The 17,672-nt window shown below is 34.3% G+C and overlaps 2 protein-coding genes across 15 annotated transcripts in view; one reads left to right on the forward strand and one right to left on the reverse strand.

Annotated features, from left to right (window-relative positions):
* The window catches only part of LOC118262157 (cyclin-G-associated kinase), a 95,317-nt gene extending 83,750 nt beyond the window's left edge, over positions 1 to 11,567 (reverse strand). For 2 of the 14 annotated variants that reach the window (XM_050701411.1, XM_050701410.1), the window contains exons 1-12: positions 11,278 to 11,557; positions 9,835 to 10,239; positions 9,630 to 9,727; positions 9,305 to 9,530; positions 9,073 to 9,228; positions 3,169 to 3,397; positions 2,882 to 2,999; positions 2,348 to 2,575; positions 1,981 to 2,144; positions 1,540 to 1,729; positions 911 to 1,068; positions 407 to 615 (exon numbers count right to left, since the gene is read on the reverse strand). In XM_050701411.1, coding sequence (XP_050557368.1) covers positions 407 to 615; positions 911 to 1,068; positions 1,540 to 1,729; positions 1,981 to 2,144; positions 2,348 to 2,575; positions 2,882 to 2,999; positions 3,169 to 3,397; positions 9,073 to 9,228; positions 9,305 to 9,530; positions 9,630 to 9,727; positions 9,835 to 10,239; positions 11,278 to 11,410 — 2,314 coding nt within the window. In that variant the 5' untranslated portion in view covers positions 11,411 to 11,557. Of the gene's footprint in view, positions 1 to 30; positions 70 to 406; positions 616 to 910; positions 1,069 to 1,539; positions 1,730 to 1,980; positions 2,145 to 2,347; positions 2,576 to 2,881; positions 3,000 to 3,168; positions 3,398 to 9,072; positions 9,229 to 9,304; positions 9,531 to 9,629; positions 9,728 to 9,834; positions 10,240 to 11,277 lie in introns of all 14 variants that reach the window. The other 12 variants (XM_050701400.1, XM_050701405.1, XM_050701402.1 and 9 more) reach the window with 12 other exon arrangements.
* Positions 11,568 to 11,925: 358 nt separating this feature from the next.
* On the forward strand, positions 11,926 to 17,291 carry LOC118261957 (E3 ubiquitin-protein ligase NRDP1). Its single transcript, XM_035573033.2, has 7 exons — positions 11,926 to 12,205; positions 12,282 to 12,424; positions 12,713 to 12,795; positions 13,117 to 13,322; positions 14,746 to 14,901; positions 15,642 to 15,772; positions 16,110 to 17,291. Exons 1-7 carry the CDS (start codon positions 12,116 to 12,118, stop codon positions 16,246 to 16,248), a joined length of 948 nt encoding a protein of 315 aa, XP_035428926.1. The 5' UTR covers positions 11,926 to 12,115; the 3' UTR covers positions 16,249 to 17,291.
* The last annotated feature ends 381 nt before the right edge of the window (positions 17,292 to 17,672 follow it).

Raw genomic sequence — 17,672 nt, forward strand, 5'->3', positions numbered from 1 at the left:
GAATGATCTAAACACAACACTACAACATACTTGTCTTTGGTACTGCGGCGGGATTCTTGCGAAGATTCGCTGCATAAACAAGATTGATGTACACAGATAAATATATGGAATGGACATAAAATACATAAACTAAAATATATAGAAGTGCATGTTATTTTAACTTTTCTCTTATAAATAGGACTGTAAATATTATTTATAGTTAACATACGTAAATTATTGAAGCTTGTATGATGTAGCTTACCACGCATGTAGCTCAAATTGTGAGCTCCGATATGGCTCAAAATAAGTCGTGTATTCTCGAAAATTTTACGAGAGTATGCAGTAATTATACCCAACGTTATCGAAATAGAGTTCAAAATTGCATAATTTAGCAAAACAATACAAAACTAACATGAAAACGACTTACCGAAGTTATCAATAGTCTCATCTCTTTCAAGGGTGGTAGAGAAGAGTACATCAGGCGTCCGGATGGGGAAGGAATGGTCTTCTTCCCAGAGATCTGAACGTGGCTTGCGTCTCTCACCATTCTGTACTACCAGGCTTATAACCGCGGTAGTGTTGTTAGAGAAGTGGTCGTTTACTGGTAGAGACTCGTCTATACCGTCGATTTCAGACCTAAAGTAAATGGTAACATGCCAAAATTAACATTTGGATTGGATGACTTCATGAACAAGAAACATTAGAAAGAGCCGCCAAAGCTGTACCTACGCTCAGATCTAAGCAAGAATTTTCATTGTAATGGGCCTATGCATATTCTAATTTCACGCTATCAGTGGGAATTTGAAGTTGAAAATCGAATAACGTATTAGCCCATTTTGATGAAACTTGAGTCGTCATATTTATAAGTCTAAAACAGCTATCAGTTAACAAATATTGAACATCCAAAACAGTACTTCCAAACGATTATTACCTATTAAACTTAATGTGATGCTGGTCTACGGATAGGAACCCAGTGTGGAAGTGTAGAGAGAGTACAGGCACGGAGTGTACGCGGCCCAACTGTTGGCGCGCGTGGTACATACACACCGCCACGTCGCCCACTACCGTCGTGTCTAGGGGGAGGGTCACCTGGGGACAAACGTCATACTGTAAAGGAAAGCTACAATAACCAGGGGCCTTAGTCTGCTATTACAATTGTGTCAGAATGGTCGATCATTGAGCAGTGCAATAGGGACGGAGCTATGTAGGTTGTATAGCTCCAGACACAATTGTAATAGCAGACTAAGGCCCCAAGAGTTTACAAAGGAGATTAACTAAAGGGTTCATGCTACTACCTTTTGGTTAGAGACTTTCAAACCGTGTTTAGTAGGCGCAAATCAAAAGCCTGACATTAATCGGTAATAAAAGGAAGGAGCTATTTTTCAACACCAAACACCAAGTTTTTTGTTCTGTTAGTGCAATATAATTTAGTTTATAATATTCATGGAGTTGTTCCACTACTAGCCTGATATATGATAGAGCACTGGATCTTAAGCTACACTAGCGCCACTTTAGCTACACAAGAATAAACAAAAATCCTTCATGTAAAAATGGACTCACTTTCCCTTCAGCCATGCTATAAAGATGCAGTCTATCGTAGTCTTGTAAGGTAGACAGGAGCATTCTATCTTCATTGTATATTTCTATGTAAGGTCGGCAGCCGTCCCGCGCCTTAGTGAACAGTGGTACTGGTTGGATAGTCAGCGATACCAGCGTCACTGGTCGGAAGTGGGGGAGAATTGGTTCAGGCCTGGAAATAAATAGATTGTTAGAAAGGATAGGTCACACAGATACGTCGTCAATCTTATCTTATGGTGAAAAACATGAATTATTCTTCATCATCAAGGCGATAGCGTACTCCTTTTATTTCGGCATTGCATCTGTAACTTCTCTGGTGTCCATAAACAACGCTAACTCCTTCTTTTACTTCTTTCTATTTTCGATTTAAACAATGTCCAAAACTGTATAGTAAGAAGTAAGAATATATATTATATTACTCACCTAATAATATTAGAGAGATAGTACAAGTATCGCAGCTGGCTCGGCGGTATGTTGATGGGCGTGCGTTTAACGGCGAACATCTGCAGCGCGTCTTCCGGTACTGTCACCAGCTTCGCGTACAGGAGTAACCCACACACCAGCATACATGACATTTGTTTACCATCCTGAAATATCACATGACTTTGGTAAAATTGTCTATTTGTGCATAAATAACACGAAAGGAGAGTGAGATCGCAAAATATACTATGTATGTAACAAAATAATATTATGCTTGTTTACATAAAACTTACCAAGATTACCTAACCAAAAACAAACTCTAGCACTAACACAATAGAGGTGACATCACTGTAACAACGTAACAACGTACCTGGCAAGTAATAACAGCGGCCTGTCGGTCATCCTTCCCTAAGTACTGGTACATATGCTGCAGCAGCGCGTAGCAGGGCGCCAGTAGCGGCGCGCGGTGCGCCGGGGTCGGCCACAGCGCCCGCACCGCGTCCGTCACCGGCACGTGCCGCGGGAACGACAGTCTGCAGCCGCGGCACGCGTTGTAGATACTGTACTTGCCGCCCGGGTGACGGCTCTCTAGGTACGCCTGGAGATCAACGTGAAAATATTATAATGTATTGTTGCTAACAATAGATTTTGCCTTTGCATAAAAGATCCCCAAACAAGACCACAGTGCTTGCCAACGTTATATTGATATAAATTCTTTTTAGGCTAGCCTTTAACCATGTCACTTTAAGTTGCTGTTTAAAAACAAACATATTATGAACAAGAAGCTCCTGAATTTAATAAATGTTTATTTAGTACACGAGTTATTGGCGGCATAAAGAATATGTAAATATTGGTGTAGATTTACAAGTGTATATAAACAATCTAGAGTGAATAATAGTCTTACCCTGACATCATCGATGTGGTTGGTTTTGTAAGCGCTCTCCAAGCCCTCAGACGGGTAAGGCATCACTATAATACGACTAGTTATGTAACTTATATCCAAGTCTGTTCTAGCTATTGACCTGTAACAAAAAATATATTTGTTATTTTCAAATATACCAATAAGAAAGGATGGGTAAATAGTTCATAGTACTTGACTGATTTTAGAGAAAACAACACATTTGTTCTGTCACTACATTACATACATAAGAACAAATTAATAATAATTACTAATAAAACTACAATACTTACTGTTGCACAGTTTGCATAACCTTCGAAGAGGTATCCTTCAAATTCTTCAGGAAGCTTCCAGCGCCTCCTTTAATAGAAGAGAATAGTCCTCCGGAGTTAGCGGGAGTCGCCGGCAGAGGGGGCTGGTAGTGGGGTGCCGCTGGGGGGCGAGCGGGCGGTGGGGGGCGGCTCGGCTCTGGGGGCCGGGAGTTGGGCACCTCTTGGCTGTTTGCCACAGGATCTTTGCCAGCTAAAAGTAAAAAAGAAAGTATTAATTCACATTCTATTCATGTTCCTTATTTGAGTTGTGAGCGCGATCAATATTACTTGTAATAAAATTATACCATTGATTTTCAAGGCTTTTTGTATTTAGTTTGTATGGGATTTCTCATGAAAGAAAATTCTATAAGGACAATATGTTTTCCTTCCTTTTATGTACGTTTTTTTAATATGAATTCTGTGAATGTATACCACAATATGTTTCCTAATGTTAAACGCGACCAAATAACAATGTCATTGATTATAATTACTACGAGTGTGTAGGTAATTATTAAGCGACGACACTCATGACGAATTCAATTAGTATAACTTGCTCTCTCACTCTTACATAGTTTTCTCTGTGTCAGTTGTGTACGTGGTCTCGAGTGTCGTCACAAAATAATCGTGTTATATGAATATTGGCAAATATTCAGTAGTAAGTGTTCCTTCACAAGGTTCTTGGACGTTACAAAAACAACTTAGTTGAGTACTAGATATTTATTTCTAACATTAATTTATCTTACATGTTTACACTTACGGCTAAGTAGTAACAAAAATATTGCTCGTCTAAACACTAACTCTTTTAAATTAACTATTCGAATATAGTATAGGTAAAACAAAATCACTGTTATTTTTCTCAAATCACATAGTACTGAATCATACAAAAAGTTACGAAAAATATTTAGAATATAATGAAAACTTTTTAAAAATCACAACAATATTTTAACAACATAATATTATGGAACATATCTTTAATAAAATATATAAAAATAAACAATTTTACTTACCTATTGGTAATAAATATCTAATGGGATCTCAACAACGCACCATTTTGGCGCATTTTCGATGAAATTGTATAAGAAATAAAAATCTAAATATTTCGAAAATACCGTTAAGTCACAAAACGTTGCAATAGGAAGCTCTAAAGATTTTAAAAATACATAATTGGCTAGAACCAGGAGTAAGACTAATTGTCTACATATAGTTGTAACCTCTATGGTAAAAAGACGAAAATGCGTCAACGTGGTCTGTTGCTTACAGAAACCACAATTTTAATACTTTATAAAACATTCCACCGAACATTTGAAACTATAGAAGACTTGATTAATAAAATAGAATATATTTTCTATTCACTCAGACATATTTTTGTCAGTAAATTTATAAATGAGCAAAATACTATTCTTCTTACAGTAGTGTAAATGTAAACTTGATCTAGTAAATTCAAGTTAAGAATATTTGTATGAATAAACTGGAGCTATAATGCTTATTATTTCTTAAATGGAATATAAATTAAAAGCACCTATAAAATAATGTATTTTATACTATAAAGCTGTTGGCAAATATAAATGCCTTTTCCTAACTATGGTTATACATTAAATCATTATTTCTGAAGCTCAAATATTTTTTATTCTCCGCAGTATAAACAAAGTTTCTCACAGCGCAATTTGATTTGGTTTTCTAACATTTATTTTTATTTTTGACACTCACGAGGGCATTATTTATTATTATTTTACGTTGCAAGACAAACAGATCTATATTTTAGATATCATCCATTAATTTGGTAGCTACTAGAATAAAAATGGAACAATTATACCTACCTAAACTGTGTTCAGAAAAATGCACTATAATTCAATTAGATTCTAAAAGTACCGAGCAGAGTTGTGAATAGGTACAAGGTGTATATTACAAAACGGAAACCTTAAACTCGTAATTACATAACAATTATGGTAACATATAATACTATCGACCGACGACTTCACTTTTGTACCTTTTCATGGAATGTTGAGATATATTTGGAATATTTACTAACAGTAGCGAAGCAAGGATTATTATCATAAGTCGAATATAATGTCTATTATAAGACAAACCAATGGGTATTGATAAGTAGTAAGAGCTATACTAAAATCTAAGTAGAGGACGGACCTAAGATGTCTAGAGCCTTGGGATTATTCATATACCAAGAGAATTGTAATATTATTGTCATCGTTTAAACTGTATAGAGTACACCGCTCTATACAAATATGTTTGGCAGACAGAGAATACTGATCACAAAAATAACTGCCATTCAAAAATAAGGTACAATCATTTTAAAAAACTTTAAATTTAAAAATAATAATAAAAAACAAAATTGGTACATCTCAGCCAAACACAAACAACCAGCGAGTGGTTTATAAATTACTCTAAAGGCAATAACAACATTATTAATAATAAGTAGTTAAACATTAATAAATAAAACAATGAATACTCATCATTGCGAGCATATCCAATGGTTCTAGCAAGCGTCAATGTGTGATGGGTGTCCGATGCAAGGGTTCATGCTAGCGCAGCGGGTCATTTAAACGAGAAAACTATTGGGCATCCGAAAAAGTTGAAAACACCTAAAATGAAAAAGAAAACATGATATGTATTGCATACACATTATTCTACAAGGCAGAAGTCCCGAGCCTCGTCACACCTACAACTACAGCTGGACAATCGGTTCAAACTGTTCCACTAGCGGACATTATATCAGATAAAATCAAGTAATCAGATTGGACGTAAACACTTAACACAGTTGCGTTGATTACTACGTTTATCTAGCACTTATGTTTATTAGAAATACGACCGGCTAGCGCGACACAACGCATTCACTCAACATGGAAAATAGTTTCATTATTTTAGCAAACCGAGGCGCGGGACTTCTGATACTACGAACAGGTACATGCAATGTGTTATGACCATTCAAAAGAAATAAAATAGAAGCACTGATTCCTCGTTCAAGGCTAACATGCATGGCAAATTCCATTCATAAATATATTTTTAAACAACAGTAAGTTTAAGTGTCTTTTTTTCATGCCTCGATATATTAGTTGAAGGTAGGACATATCGCATACTGTTAAGCCTACATAGTTCATATATCTAATAGTAGAAATCTTTCAAGATAAGATAAAAATATTTGTAACAGTCATAATTGAGATATAAGTACTTTTATAGCGGTTCAATGCAGATGAGGTCGAATTAATGGTAAAAATGTATATAAAAATAATTATTGTTAATGAAATAATCAATTGAAAAGTCATAAATATACAAATAAATTTGTCCTGATTAATATAATTAACAATAGATACTAGTATAGGAATGAAATTAAAATAATATTCAGTAGCAGGAAAGCGGAGCAGGCTCATGACACTAAATTAACATGTATAAAAACTAAATTGCCTAATAAAAGAACCGTCCAATGGAGACAAAATGGATATTAAAATAAGTATAAATAGCGAAACCGTCAAAGATGAGTGTGTATAATATGAAGCCATATAACGACATTTTATTATATTTCTTAGCACGTTACGACTGCCCACTTGCACCTTATGACCCAAGTGGGCGGGTAAATCCTACGCTCTGCGATCAATTGCGACATTCCTACGCATTATCGAGTTTCAGCATAAAAGACGGAATAAAAATAGACTAATCTATGATATTATATTGGAAAATGTTATTAGATAATCAATCAGTATATTTATGTAAATATGTATGTAAGTGCAAAAATTATACCTTTGTTCTAATTATAGAAATCAATTGTGTGTAATTGAGCTGAAATATAGCGCTTCATTAACTGACGTTTTAATGGTCAGTTATCACGCAAATTATAATTGTTTAGGTGCTACCTATATTATTTGTACTATACTCAGTTAGGTCTCAGGCGTTAGTTTCTAAAGGCTAATGCCCTGTGTTGTCATACAAACAGTATGGATGTGCATACGCATCCAACTTAGATACAACCACTACTTCAACTATCCTTCTAGTAAATACCCTAAGCAAAACTTGTATTAGACGACATAATAATTAAAAGTGTTAATTAGAAGAAAATCGAATGAATGCATGTTAGTTGGTATTATTATTAGATTTGTACAACGGTGCCTACTAATGTGCAACCAGACTACAGTGCGTACCATCATGTTAGTAGAAAGCGAACGTGAATCTGATCAGTAACACAGAGCATGTTACAAACACATTATACCCACGTTTGTCCACACGGAGCGCCCAGACAGATCTCACTTTCGACATCTGTGCCACTCAAAATGCGTTAGAAATAAAATCAAACGACGGCTGTGAAGAATATACTCATTTATTTATCTATATTAAGCTCCCACATGACTAAATAATAATATGCACAACAGAAATAATGATTCAATGACATAAATGTTAAGACATAGTGTTCATAGAAACACCAACTCTGGTGATATTAACTAATGACAAAAGTATGAACGTTAAACATCATGTAATCTATCTATAATATCATATAAATCTACTCTAATTCAATACTTGTACCTCAGTTTAACATATCATTTCCTCATATTGTCTGGAAAGTTTGGACTGATCCATGATTTTAATCATAGTGTTTGATTGCATCAACACAATATTCATAATAAGATGTGATAACAAGCAGTGTAATAGAATACACCGATCTAAATAATAGACTAGTTATATACACACAAATAACTTAAAATATAAGAGCCAAAAATATATTCTACGTGACAAGTGCGCGAAGGTGCCGTGTTCACCAAGCCACCGATACCGTTAAATGCCAACACGATGAGACGCGGCGCTCCCGCAACCATGTTAGTTCACATATACTATGTACTCGACGTGTTATTATAAGCCAATATATAATATTAATATATGTCATACTAGACGTATCCAGGTTTAGTACCACTGTACATTTGTCTATTCTACTGGATATATTTCATATTTACTATTAGATAAGTATTAGACTATGTATATAGAAAAATAATATACCTATATAGTAAGGGGTTTAGACATTGGTGTGAAATTGTATATATAGCCCAATAAAGTTACAGGAATGTATAGATAGTAATAATTATACCTAAATATAGTAAAGATTCTAACTAGCGACAAGTATCCTATCTAGTTATAAATGGTATGCATTTCATAAATGCACACTGACTTTTTGGTAATAAAATTATTCAAGAAGAATGTTAGAAGAGTTTGCGACGAGTGGACTCAATGTAGTTGATTATTCTAGTGACCATTCTATTACTATCTGGGATATCTCTCAAGTCTTCTTTCATAATCAGACTTAAATATCAAATTAAAGCTTATTAACTTTCACTGTATATAAACCATCATGGCTAATATTGCACTATGTAAATGCAGTCTGAGCCTCTTCCATACAAAGAAATGCTTGGAAACAGTAAATCTAACTTTACCAACGTCATAATAACGCATTTCAGCATTGAAGCAACATAAATAATCAATTTTGAATCAAGTCAAATAAATGCTATACTACCTTATTTCATTCAGAGAACAATTTATTCAACATTGCCTTACCTTTGGTGATGTTCAATTTTTGGTGATAATCAACATTGGAATGTAAATAAATCTCACATTTCATATTATAACCTTTCTAAGGAACTCAAAATAAATATATGGAAAAAATAAAAATTTGAGTGTAAAAAGTCAAAAAATACTTGACCATTTTTAGCTCGAGTATTTAATGCAACAGAACAGAACGATGGTCCGTAGGGTATGGATAAGTGATACGCGCGCTCGCAACTCAATGTAAACGTTTAGGCGATTGTTTCAATTTATCACAAAATGTTGAACGTGCCGCGCCGCGACATTTCTCTTAGGATATGGTAGTGTAATATTTACTTGACTTCTTATTACCTGGCGAGCTAGTGGCCACAGATTGTTCAACTTTTTTACGCTCAAATTTGAGTGGTTGCTTGAGATTGACATTATTGGACTCCGCTATCGCCGCCAATCGCTCCAGCACACTACTTATTGTCAAGCGCTCTTCAGGGTTCACTGTTAGGCAACCACCTGGGAACAAATACATTACAATCACATATTTACATTCACAACACAACACATTGTTCAAACAAGGTACTGTACTTACTTATGACTTCATGAAAACATTTGTAGCGTTGATCATTGGGGTTAAGATTATAGTTTCCATTTAGGATAGCCAGTTTAGCTGAGTCTTCGAATGGATGTTGCATGTAGCATAGTGTATAGAGTATGCATCCTAGAGCCCAGACATCAACACTGTGATCTATTTTGCGATTGTCCCAAGTGTCTAACATTTCTGGTGCTCTATACATAGGAGTTGTAAACTGGGCCAGCTGAAAACAAGTATTATGTGAGTATAACAAAAAAAAAACAGGTGACAAAATATACTTAAACATATTTGACAGTAAATTATGAATTGAAGAGTAACTTACAGTTTCTTCCAACATATTTCTTTGATTTGCACTCCAGGAAGGGTTAGGTGTATAAATATCTGTTGTGGCTGATCCAAAATCACAAAGCTTTATTGTACCTACAAGAAATTGCAATCACATTAGAACATTTACATCAAAGTTATAGCTAATACAAATATTCTCCAACCATGCACTATTATGTAAAACAGACTTAATAAAACATTACCTTCATTAGAAATTAAGAAATTTTCTAGTTTGAGATCACGATGTGCGATTGGGGGCACCTGTGCATGCATGTGCTGCACAGCCCGACAGGTTTGGTAGAACACCCTGAGTATGGTGGGAAGAGGGAAAGCCGTGCCTCTATTCTGGAGGGCCTCCATCAAGCTTCCTCCACTGCACAAGTCCGTCAGCAATAAATACTCTCCCATCCCATGTGATGTCTTTGACTTATCAATAAATGATGCTGCTATGTATTTTATAATATTAGGGTGACCTGATAACTTTTTTAATATGCTAATTTCTTGAATAATGTTTTTATTTGCTTGCTCATCAGCTGCCATTAGCCTTTTCAAGGCATATTCAGTACCGCTGGATACATCTTGAGCAACAAACACAAAAGCAAAACCACCTGCAATAGAAAGAACTCAGTAGGAACATTGTCACTGGACCAGTTAGTTAAGTTTAATAGTAATTTCCTGTAAAGTATTTCCTGCTGTAGGTATGGATAAAATGTTACAAAAGAATTTCCTGGATTGCTGTTCATTGAAGAAATAACAATTAACAAAGCCACCAAATTATTGCTTTATATTGGAAAAAATCATTAAAATATTGCTCATAATAAAATGGCAAATCTGTGCTGTGTAGGCGTGTAGTGGTGTTGTACACACCCACTTTTCCCCCCAGATGTTATTGTTAGTATAATTTCTTTAGATGGTAAGTCTATTGGATAAAATAAAATATGAACACAATCCTACAGGAATTGAAAACAAGATCATCAGGTTGGTTGTCCTACAACCATAACTTAAAAATAAATAAAAGCAATCATATCAAATATTGCTTCATGAGTTCAATAAATATGGGAATTTAACATCATACTGGGTAAATCCCTTGTTACAAATTAATGCACCAGGTAAATCTAGTAACCATAAAATAATAACATCCCTGAAGTATGGAAAGTTTCCTTAACCAAAGCTGTTTTGCCTGTAGTACAATATGTTAAAAGATTAATATCTGCTTGATTCATACTGATAAACCAATCAATTCATTCATTTACCCTGAATGATATGATTCAGAGCCTAATTTATGTGACCTTATACAGGCCTGCTGAGAACAATAATCTTTGTGCTGTTATATTAATCTTTTCTTAAATAAACCTCAGCATAATGATATAGATGAATATTTGATTTCTCACAACACACCAAAATGAAAAGGTTCAGTGACCTCATTATGACGGAATCAACGCCAATTTCTTATCGGATATGTTCCATCTCATCGACCCCAAACATTTGTCGAACAACGTACCCCTAAACGCCCCCAATTTCTATGACGTTAGTACGTGTACTGCACCAAGAGATCAACCTACGCATAAAAGAACTTTCCTGATATTACGTTATCAGTTTTCCGAGAGGAACGTGAACACAAAACTAAGAATAAGATATTGACTTACCTTCTGCAATCACCTTCTTCACTCTCAATTTCATATTTCCAATTTCAACAAACTGACCAACAAAATCATTATCACTGCCACCGTTAGCGCCTCCTGAGCTAAAATAGCCCATGGCGGATTTAAAGACGCTCATTTTGGAATCTAATTTTGTGGATTTTCTATATAAATTAAGAAAAAAACTGTGTTTTATCAGCACCCTTTGCCCAGATCCATTTTACAATGGCAGAAAAAAAGAATAGGCAGATTTGTTGGCAAATGGCAGGACATTTGCAAAGTTGCCAACTAAAAGCATTTTTATATTATTTTTTTGTCAAAATCTTTAATAATTATTGTGAAATAGAGCTGATTAAATACAAATAAATGTATTTGATTTTATAGATAACCACAAAATCTTAACGAAAAAATAACATAATCAATTTCAAATCCAATGAACTAATTTTAAAACTTATTAGAAATCCATAGCAATGGAATTTTCATTGGAGTTTTGACAACACTGAAGTGTCATAGACAAAAATCAACACCACGATTTTTTTCTTAGAGGTGCGATGTGAGTGCGTGATTTTTAGTCAATGTCGATAATTTATTATTACTATCAATCGACTACATTTTGACAGAATTATGACATTAATCAGAATGTTTTTGTCAATGTTACTAGCGAAGTGCTACAATCTGTGGGGGCATTGTTAAAAAGTCATTTTAGAAGGAAAGCAAAGCAAACTGTGCTGATTTTATTATTTGTTATTGGCATTTCCTTCAACTGCAGTTTTATAAATAGTCAAAATTCCACGCAAGAACACACCGGACTGATGTTTGTCAATCCCGTGTGAAAATAACAAACATGGGATTTGAAATCAAAAGATTTCAAGGTGACGTTGATGAAGAACTCATTTGTCCTATTTGTTCAGGGGTTCTAGAGGATCCACTTCAGGTTTGTTTGAGTTTTTGAATTAGTTTAATCGTGGAAGTGATAACATGTGTGTAAGAATATGTTTCTATGGGTGTAGGCTCCTGCTTGCGAGCACGCGTTTTGTCGTGCCTGTATCACTGAGTGGATCAGTCGCCAGCCCACCTGCCCCGTGGACCGACAGGCAGTCACCGCGAGCCAGCTCAGACCAGTTCCCAGGATACTACGTAATTTATTGTCAAGGTGATTATTTCACAAGAATGTCATGGATTCTTACTGGTTTGTAGGTCAAACATTTGTGATTGTTTTGCAAGGGCTTATATAATAAAACATATAGTGAGCTTAATAGTTATTATGTTGTAACACTGAGATTACTGATACTGTTAAATTGATTGGATCGTAACACTATCAAATGTTATTAAAACTGCTTCTATGTAATTCTTATTAGGTATTACTAACACCTGAGTCACAGATACAGAGAATTGAAATATAATGAAAATAAATAATGTAATGTCTATGTTTTTCTTGTAGATTGTGTACGAGCTGTGACAACGCACCACATGGGTGCAACGCTGTGTTGAAACTGGATTCACTTGCATCCCATTTAGTTGAATGTATGTGTAAAATCTATTAACATGTTTATTATTTAATTCTATACTGTCATTGGATAGATATTAGATCAACCTTGATATAAATAATTTATCTCATATAAATAATTTATCTCATATGCAACCTACTGCTTAAAACATTCACTAAATGACTAAGAAATCAACAATACTTATGTATTTATTTAGTTAATGGTACAATTTAAAAATCTTTTATGAAATGTAATTAGATTTTGATCTAATCATTAGTCTAAACTTCCATTATGATCTTTGATAAGATAAGACCAACATTAATTTAACAACATATATATTTCTAATGATTTTTAATAGGTGAATACAATCCCAAAAGGCCAATGCCATGCGAAGCAGGATGTGGACTTGTGATACCGAAAGATGAACTGGCAGAACATAATTGTGTCCGTGAACTACGGGCCCTGATCGCAACGCACCAAGGAAAATTAAATGATTACGAACAAGAGTTAGCAGAACAGAGACTTGTCATAAATGAACATAAACGAGAACTGGCATTGTTAAAAGTGAGTGTATTTTTTTCAGTAGTTTATTTACAAATTTTATCATTTTTTATAATATACAATGATTCATAACAGTAATTTAACACATTGAATGCCATGATTTGCCTTGTACAGTTTACTATAGGCAGTCAAAGATTTACTTTACTTTTACTTAAATTCATTTTGTTCACCTTTGATCTCATTTATTTTAGAGTAGTTTGACCTAACTTTGTTTGACTTGTGTTTTGTTTTGATTGTAGATTGGTCTGTTGTATTATTTTTCATTATGTTCTCGAATTTTCATGACATTTGTAATTCAATTACCCCATTGTAAGATTTGTATGATGTGATTCCCCAGTAGATTATTATTTTAGCATGTAAGTGTGTCTGTTGTTCCTAATCGAAATAAATAAATATTAACATCCTAATTAGTCATAATTACTAAAACGAAATGTGACTAATTACTCCTAAAATGTTTAACCTATTTTGATGATTTATTGTATAATGATGTGCCATGATTATTTGTTCTGTTGATTGATCATCATCTATTTTTGAATATGAATTCTGGAGAGAGAAAAGATATTAACCTTTGTAGGAATAAGATAATAATTATGTATTCATATTGATACCGGAAATATGAAATAACGTAAGGGAAATTTGGTTCAAAATGAGTTATTCTGATTTATTTTTCTCCATTGACTGGTATACTTAAAATTATGATATACAAAAAACCTATCTATTTTAAAAAACTGGTGTATATGATATTTTAAATAATTATTTGTACACTAATGTATAAGAAACTTTGCCCTAGACACTTTATACATAAAACTTATAGTTCAGAAGTTACAATCAGATTTGCAAATAATGTTTCGTCCCTTACAGTATTTCATATTTCAAATATCGATATTTTATGTTTCTTACTAACTAATAGGTTTTATATAAAAATTAAATAGCAATAATAAGGTCATTGAGAACACCATTGTTTGCACACTCTAATAAACATCACCTCAAAACATGATATCAGCCGTCACTGTCAATAACCTAACAATGAATAGCATAGTAACTATTTTCCTAGAAAACTCTAACAATTGTTTACTTGTTTACTTTTTTTCTAAAACAAAGAACACTCACTTATTGTGAATGCTGAGCTCATAGTATGCAATTGTAAATAGCAGTAACATAGATTTCATTGCTATTCTGGCCCTAACTAGTTATACCACCTACTCTGAATAAAAGAATTTAATGCAAATGCTATGATCAAACTTTTTATTGTTTGTTGCATGTAGTATAAAATCGAATATCATTATTAAATGAGATCAAGCTATGTATCTTCATAATTACATTAAATTAAGGTTACCTTCTCAATATTTTTTTAGATTTTCAACCTTTTGCTTTTGCAACACAAATAAAAACTATACAATTAATTTTAGTATATTATTATTATCAGGAATTTATGCGAGCGATGCGTCTGTCAAACCCATCGATGCGAGCTCTTGCCGACCAAATGGAGCGCGAGGAAGTGGTGCGCTGGGCGAACTCATTGTCGCGCGCGAGAGTCACGCGCTGGGGCGGGATGATCTCCACTCCTGATGACGTCCTACAGGTTATATCAATGTTTCATATTAATTTTTAGTATAAACTGCACATTTTTAGCCCTTAATACCTGATCTGATCGGGCCTTATTAAATCAGGTCGAACGCAGTAACTACCCCGACATTGCTACACGCGTTATGATGGTCGGGCACCCAACCCTCAGTTAATACCTTAACGCAATGTTGCCATTGTTACGGCAATTGAAAAGTCTACGGTCTACGGCAACTAGGCAATGTGTTGCGGTAGCAAAATCTACGTGATTCAACTACTAAAAAAGGAATAAATTAATAACCAGTGGACGTATTATTATTGAAAGATTGCTTTTGACACTGTGGTGTAGGTAATTTAAAAAAAAATTATTAATACTCTAAGAAAATGTTTTAGAAAAGAAAAAAAGATCAAAGATGTACAAAGTAATAGAAATTACCTGTTTTTCAATTTGATATTTTATACAGTTTTTTTTCTGACATATCTACGGTTTAGTTCTATGCTGTGGTTGGCAACACTGGAACCAAGCACTAGACGTACTGATGTCGGCGTCGGGACCTGACTAGCCTGACCGGTATTAATAATAATTATGTCAGGCCAACCGCTATACACCCGCTACGATTTAGAAGATCAGGCCTGACCAAGTCAGGACATGTATTGGCTTGGTGTACATTTCTGTTTATAATACTACCTAACCCTTCAGGGAACAACATAAGTGATTTTGTTGACTGGTAAAAACAAATTGTGTAATTAACATTTCAGATGATGATCAAACGAAGTTTATCAGAGTCTGGCTGCCCTCCTCACATTATAGACGACCTAATGGAAAACTGCCACGAACGACGGTGGCCTCCGGGCCTCTCATCACTTGAAACCAGACAAAATAATAGGAGGTAACTTAAATACTAAGTCTTCACTAGGAACTGCCATTTGCCCTAGCTTACCTGGTAAATGATGATAACATAGGAACAATGTGTTTCTAATTACAGGATTACTAATAAATTTCCAATTTCCAGTTGGTTGGTTGGTTTAATGTTTCAATTTATGAACAATTATAAATGAATTAGAGTTGTATAAATAATTAATTGTTAGTACCACAATTATTATTGCTGTAGGAAGTAGTATTTGTTGTAGCATTGCCAACATGTCGACGACTTGATCTATTTTATGCATTCTCCTGTATTTTAGTAAACTAAACACAACTAAATAAAATAAATTTCTTCTTCACAGGTTATATGAAAAATATGTTTGTAAAAGAGTGCCCGGGAAGCAAGCAGTGCTCGTGCTACACTGTGACAACACGCACGTGGACGAGCATATGATGGTGGAGCCCGGCCTCGTCATGATCTTCGCGCACGGCATCGAGTAGCAGACGGTTCCGCGCTGTTGGTGTTCATATGACGTTGTATGCTCTCAAATGTGTGGACTAAGTCACTTGGATGCGGAGGCAGTGGGGAGAGCTGTACTATTAGAATTTAGGAAATATAATTAAGTCGCCAGAAAGAATTTAACGAGCCTAGTTAGTGCGCTAAATGTAGTATGTGTTCCTACTTCCTACTGCAGTGCCCTAAAAGGGATCGACGTACAGTACCTGTACAGTCAAATTGATCCGTCCTCTCAGTGCCTCCGCAGACTAGTGCATGCGTTGTCAGGGTCGCCACACTCGAAATATTACACTCGCGGCAATGATGAGCCGACCTGGATCTCTGAGCGACCACGACAATCAACTCTGCCAATATGAATCCTAGTTCTAGAGTAAAACACAACTAGTAGCAAAATTATATGGCCCTCGGCCAGCCATAAAGTATGTTGGCATTTTAAAAAACTTATTTTCTGGCAACTGTAAGACCAATGATTACTGTACAATATTATACAAATCATATTTGATAATGAGTGTAGAGAAATATTTTTAGGTACGAACTATGCGAGTTTCTAGACTCTAGTATATTAACATTGGATTGAAGACATTCCTAATAGAAAAGAAATAAAAAATATTTAATAAATGTTTATAAGTTAATTCAATGTTATGGAATTCAAAATTTAAGTATTAATTATTTTAGTTTTTATAAGTTTTTTTTTACATTAAATTAGTGATTGAATGCTGTGTTATGTTACAAATAGTGTCATTGTTTATACAATAATATCTTAATTTTATACTGAGTACACAATGAATCATCAAAAGGGACCATAAAATATAATTTGATAGCATTACTTTGTAATTTTGTTTGAGCAGGTTCAAAATAAAAGTTTACAGTTCAAAGACCCTTTTGTGTGTGCACCTTCTTTTACATATAACTTCGATATTATTATTGTATTCGTAATATTTTCCGTTATATTGTTATAATTGGTGTCCTTTATCATGTATTTAGCTCAATTTTTAATTAAATATACTTACTGATCACTAATTGAGAACTAATATGTTTTATTTATTAATCCTTTGTTATAATTTTATTGTACTTTTCCATTTGAGCATTTTCGATATATAGAAATCAGGTTTACTGATTTGGTAAATCTGTACATTAGTAAGTAACTAATAACAATGTAGCATTAACTAGCTACTTTTTGGAAAGGAGGAAATGCCAGCTCTAGCGTGCGTAAAAAACGGTACTTTTGTTAATGTTGACGATATATTATTGTCACTTTCACGCGTAAATCATCGTCAACTTCAATTATATTTTGATGAGAGAGATTTGCAAAAGGAGATAGGACAAAAATCAACTTGCTTATCTCTATAATATAAAAATAAGTCAGGTTTTCCTTCCTGACGCTATAACTCCAGAACTCACGAACCGA

The sequence above is a fragment of the Spodoptera frugiperda genome, chromosome 20 (genome assembly GCF_023101765.2).
Source record: "Spodoptera frugiperda isolate SF20-4 chromosome 20, AGI-APGP_CSIRO_Sfru_2.0, whole genome shotgun sequence".
Taxonomy (NCBI): Eukaryota; Metazoa; Arthropoda; class Insecta; order Lepidoptera; family Noctuidae; genus Spodoptera; species Spodoptera frugiperda.

Coding starts and splice junctions, on each gene's coding strand:
- LOC118261957 (XM_035573033.2), top strand. CDS start 12,116: ATGGGATTTGAAATCAAAAGATTTCAAGGTGACGTTGATGAAGAACTC. Junction 13,323..14,745: donor GAGAACTGGCATTGTTAAAA/GTGAGTGTATTT, acceptor TATTATTATCAG/GAATTTATGCGAGCGATGCG. Junction 14,902..15,641: donor CTCCTGATGACGTCCTACAG/GTTATATCAATG, acceptor TTAACATTTCAG/ATGATGATCAAACGAAGTTT.